Raw genomic sequence first — 5573 nt, forward strand, 5'->3', positions numbered from 1 at the left:
CGGCGCTGCCCTCTGTCTGGCAGCTCTCTCAGCTGCGCCCGGAGAAACTCGTCCACACGTTAAGCCTGGATGTCAGCGAGGGATGACCGAGCACACGAGGTCCGCTGAGGCCGCGGCTGGCCTGTTTCAACGACTCCATCTCCCTGGTGTTTCCCGGGCCTCATCGCCTCCCTTCTTTCCGGCAGGGATCTGACTCCCCACCACCGCCCGGGAGGGGAGGGAGCAGGTGAAATGCTTACCAGCCTGAAGGCCGACATCCTGCGACAGCGACAGCCACGCTCAAAGCCTGTGCAGAGAGAGGGCAGGCCATCAGTCCTCGCCCTGACCGCCCTGCAGGGCTCACTCCTCTTACTGTCACTCCTGCCGCACTGATCTCTCTCCGGCGAACTGCCCCCAACCGAGGGCGTGTCTCACCCAGTGTAGCGAGCGGTGTGTTCATGTGTCCACTGGTCTTTCTTTTTTACAGGCTCGTGTTTGTCGAGTGCTTTTCACGGGCATTGATTTTGGTATTTTATTGAAAGGCACAGCGTGCCCTAGGAGGTGGGCAGCTGCCAGGTTAGGCTCGGCTGCAGAAGCAGGAAAACCCCAATGCCTCCGTGGCTCTAGCAATGAAGGTTGCGGTCTTGTCCACATCACAGGACAGGTGGTTCCTTCTCTGGGCTCTGACCTGGGACTCAGGTGTGTTCCGTCCTGTGGCTCGGCCAGCTTGTTGGTTCACGGTCACCTCCGTTCATCCAATCAGCCTGGAGCCTGGGGCCTGGGGCCTGGGGTCTGGGGCCTGAGGCCTGGGGCTGGGGCCTGAGGCCTGGAGACTCCCACCTTGAGTGTGGACTTAGTGATCCACTTCTGACAAATGTGATCAGGGCGGAGCGGTGACCACAGCTTCTAAGCTGGGAGTGACAGGCTCTGTGCTCCCTGCTCTCGCTCAGACGCCCCGGCTACCATGTCTGAGGACTCGGCAGCCCTAAGCAAAGGCCATGTGGTGAGGAACGAGGTCTCTAGTCCACAGTCAATGATCTCGATCTCGGAAGCAGATCGTCCAGCCCCAGGCAAGGGGTCATCCCCACGACTGAAACTTGTTATGTCTGAATTTTACTCCCCCCACATTCCTGTGTTGAAGTCCTAGCCCCTCGCTCCTCAGAACGGGACTGTATTTGGGGACAAGGCCTTTAAAGAGGTGACGAGGTTAAAGCAAAGCTGCTAGGGTGGGTCCTAATCCAACAGAAGAGGAAGAGGTACCAGAGGTGCGCATGCATAGAGGGGTGACCACATGCGCACAAAGCAGCCAGCGGGCAGCTGTCTGAAAGCCGGGAAGAGGCCTCCACAAAACAACCTCCCAGCACCTTGGCCTTGGCTTCCAGCTGCCGCGCCCTCAGAACATAAGTTCCGCCCAAGCAAACTATACAAACCTCATGAGGGTCCCGGCCCAGAAGTGACAACTAAGCTGCTCTTAGATTTGTGACCCTCAGAAACTGTGAGAGAATAAATATTTGCAGTTTAAGCTGCAAAATGTTGGAGTAATTTGTGATGCAGCAATAAATAGCTAATACAGGTCTCACATCTTCATTCATCCTCACTCTTCTGGACTTTTCTCCCCGCAGAGAGATAAATTCAGGCCTTGTCTACTCTAAAATGAAGTTTCTTGGCCTCATTGACACCTCCCAGTTATTGTCCTCCTCTTGTTTTTGCCCCAGAGCTGAGTTGCTTGAAAAAGTTGCCCAAGATCCTAGATGGTAGCAGGGTAGGTAGAAGCTACACTAACCCCCTCCCAGGATCAAACTGGAATTACAACTAAATTATATAAAAATCATCCTCAATAACCAACCGAAGACTAGCTGAAGAGAAGCCGTATAACCAAGGATTTACAGAAGTCACATCAAGATTGGCAGCAAGGGCTGGCCAGGCTCCCACAGGCAGTGGCTGAGGTGCAGGAGGAATATCTCAGCTGAGGGGAGCTCCCCCTGAGAAGGGTGGGGCCTAAACCCCAAGGTGGGCTCCCCAGCCCAGTGCATGAGAGCCAGGAAGAAGCAGCCACATGATATCCAGCTGTGAAAAGAAGCAGGGTTTCTGTCTGCCAGGTGGAGATGGCTAGAGACACAGGCACCCTCTTAAAGGGCCAGTGCACAAAATTCCATTCACAGCCGCTCACCCTGGGCTTCAGCAGAAGGAGGGCAGAGCGGACTAGAGTTTCAGAAGAAGTCTGGGGTTTGTGGCTCTGGGGAGACAGCTGAAGGGTCAGCCACTCAGATCCATGTGGAGTCATTCCCTCACACCAGAGACACCATCCTCCCGGGCAGAGCACTCCCATCCACGGGGCATCGGCATGGAGGGAAGCAATAGCCCCACCCCCTGGAATTTCTCTCACCTCACCCTGTGGACCTTACACCCTGCTGAGAAGTTCAGCCAGGGGCTCTTCCCATGACAGCCTAACCGGCAGCCAGCAGGTGGAGGCAGGTAGAGCCAGATCTCTGGGTGCTTTGGGTCTTTTGCTGCACAACCCTGAGCCCGGTGCTGGTAAAAGTCAGCTTTGGTGCACAGCTTGGTCCTTTCTGTGTGCACCCAGAGCCAGAAGAGGCAGCCACAAACTGTGGATCACTGATACCTCCACTCAGGTGCCCAGGATCAGCCACAGGCAGCATATGACATTGGCCTGCATCAGAGTCCTTCCCAAGAGCCCCTGAACCAACACACCCAGTGGCCAGCTTCAGACAACACAGAGCAGGACCCAGTAAGCTTCCCAAGCAGCACACCCACAGGGAGATCTCAGCAGGCACCATCCCTGCTGAGGCGGATTCTGCTCCGTGGTCAGCACTTGCACAGCAGCTTGCCTGCCACGCTGGGGGTTAAGCCTCACAGTCAGCCAGCCTGAGGGTCAATCCCATGCACAAATGGGCCAATAGCAATCAAGACTCAATTTTAACAGGAGGGCTCATATAACCCACACAAAGGGCATCCTGAGAGCACCCAGCTCAGGAGATCAAGGAGACTGTTCCCCTGGATCCCACAGGACACCTACTACATAAGGCCACCCTACCATGACTGGGAGTCATAGCAGATCTACCTAATACATAGAAACAAACACAAAGAGACAGCCAAAATGGGGAGACAAAGAAACAGGCCCCAAATTAAAAAACAAGAGAATTCTCCAGAAAAAGAGCTAAATGAAATGAAGGCAAGCAATTTATCAGATATAAAGTTCAAAGTAATGGTTATAAGGATGCTTAACAGCTTTAAATGGACATAGATATTATAAAAAAGGACCCATCAGAAATTAATAATACAATATCTGAAATGAAGAATACACTGGAAGGAATAAACAGCAGGTTGGATGAAGCAGAAGATCAAATTGGCAATTTGAAAGACAAAGTAGGGGGAAAACCCCAATGAGAGCAGCAAAAAGAAAAAATATATATATGAATATTTTAAGGGACATTTGGGACAACATGAAGCATAACAATATCCACATCATAGGGGTACTAGAAAGGGAAAAGAGAGAACAAGAAATTAAGAACCTATTTGAAGAAATAATGACTGAAAACTTTCCTAACTTGGTGAAGAAAAAAGACACACAAGTCCAGGAAGTGTGGAGAGTCCCAAACAAGATCAACCCAAAGAAGCCCACACCAAGACATATCATAATGAAAATGGCAAAGATTAAAGACTAAAAGAGCATTTTAAAAGCTGCAAGAGAAAGGCAGTTAGTCACCTACAAGGGAGCGCCCATAAGACTGTCAGCTGATTTTTCCATGGAAACATTTCATGCCAGAAGGGATTGGCATGAAAAATTCAAAGTGATAAAAAGCAAGGACCTACAACCAAGACTAGTTTACCCAGTAAGGCCATCCTTTCTGTGTGCACCCAGAGCCAGAAGAGGCAGCCACAAACTGTGGATCACTGATACCTCCACTCAGGTGCCCAGGATCAGCCACAGGCAGCATATGACATTGGCCTGCATCAGAGTCCTTCCCAAGAGCCCCTGAACCAACACACCCAGTGGCCAGCTTCAGACAACACAGAGCAGGACCCAGTAAGCTTCCCAAGCAGCACACCCACAGGGAGATCTCAGCAGGCACCATCCCTGCTGAGGCGGATTCTGCTCCGTGGTCAGCACTTGCACAGCAGCTTGCCTGCCACGCTGGGGGTTAAGCCTCACAGTCAGCCAGCCTGAGGGTCAATCCCATGCACAAATGGGCCAATAGCAATCAAGACTCAATTTTAACAGGAGGGCTCATATAACCCACACAAAGGGCATCCTGAGAGCACCCAGCTCAGGAGATCAAGGAGACTGTTCCCCTGGATCCCACAGGACACCTACTACATAAGGCCACCCTACCATGACTGGGAGTCATAGCAGATCTACCTAATACATAGAAACAAACACAAAGAGACAGCCAAAATGGGGAGACAAAGAAACAGGCCCCAAATTAAAAAACAAGAGAATTCTCCAGAAAAAGAGCTAAATGAAATGAAGGCAAGCAATTTATCAGATATAAAGTTCAAAGTAATGGTTATAAGGATGCTTAACAGCTTTAAATGGACATAGATATTATAAAAAAGGACCCATCAGAAATTAATAATACAATATCTGAAATGAAGAATACACTGGAAGGAATAAACAGCAGGTTGGATGAAGCAGAAGATCAAATTGGCAATTTGAAAGACAAAGTAGGGGGAAAACCCCAATGAGAGCAGCAAAAAGAAAAAATATATATATGAATATTTTAAGGGACATTTGGGACAACATGAAGCATAACAATATCCACATCATAGGGGTACTAGAAAGGGAAAAGAGAGAACAAGAAATTAAGAACCTATTTGAAGAAATAATGACTGAAAACTTTCCTAACTTGGTGAAGAAAAAAGACACACAAGTCCAGGAAGTGTGGAGAGTCCCAAACAAGATCAACCCAAAGAAGCCCACACCAAGACATATCATAATGAAAATGGCAAAGATTAAAGACTAAAAGAGCATTTTAAAAGCTGCAAGAGAAAGGCAGTTAGTCACCTACAAGGGAGCGCCCATAAGACTGTCAGCTGATTTTTCCATGGAAACATTTCATGCCAGAAGGGATTGGCATGAAAAATTCAAAGTGATAAAAAGCAAGGACCTACAACCAAGACTAGTTTACCCAGTAAGGCCATCATTTTAAAAAGAAGGAAAAATAAAGAGCTTCCCAGACCAAAAAAAAAAAAAAAAAAAGTTAAAGGAGTTTGTTACCACCAAACCAGTATTGTAAGAAATGTTAAAGAGCCTGCTAGAAGAAGATGAATAAATGGCAATAAATATGTTCCTATCATTAATCACTTTAAATGTACATGGCTTAAATGTTCCAATAAAAAAAATCATATGGTAGCTGAATGGTTAAGAAAACAAGACCCTTGCCCTAACCGGTTTGGCTCAGTGGATAGAGTGTCGGCCTGCGGACTGAAGGGTCCCAGGTTTGATTCTGGTCAAGGGCGTGTACCTTGGTTGCGGGCACATCCCCAATAGGGGGTGTGCAGGAGGCAGCTGATCGATGTTTCTCTCTCATCGATGTTTCTAACTCTCTATCCCTCTCCCTTCCTCTCTGTAA

General features: G+C 48.8%; 1 protein-coding gene across 1 annotated transcript in view; it reads right to left on the reverse strand.

The window, feature by feature from the left end:
- The window catches only part of MYO7B (myosin VIIB), a 107070-nt gene that overhangs the window by 84831 nt on the left and 16666 nt on the right, over positions 1–5573 (reverse strand). The window contains exon 2 of the mRNA XM_014550391.1: positions 240–286. Coding sequence (XP_014405877.1) covers positions 240–257 — 18 coding nt within the window. The 5' untranslated portion in view covers positions 258–286. The remainder of the gene's footprint in view (positions 1–239; positions 287–5573) is intronic.

This window comes from Myotis brandtii, unplaced genomic scaffold (assembly GCF_000412655.1).
Source record: "Myotis brandtii unplaced genomic scaffold, ASM41265v1 scaffold600, whole genome shotgun sequence".
In the NCBI taxonomy this organism is placed as follows: Eukaryota; Metazoa; Chordata; class Mammalia; order Chiroptera; family Vespertilionidae; genus Myotis; species Myotis brandtii.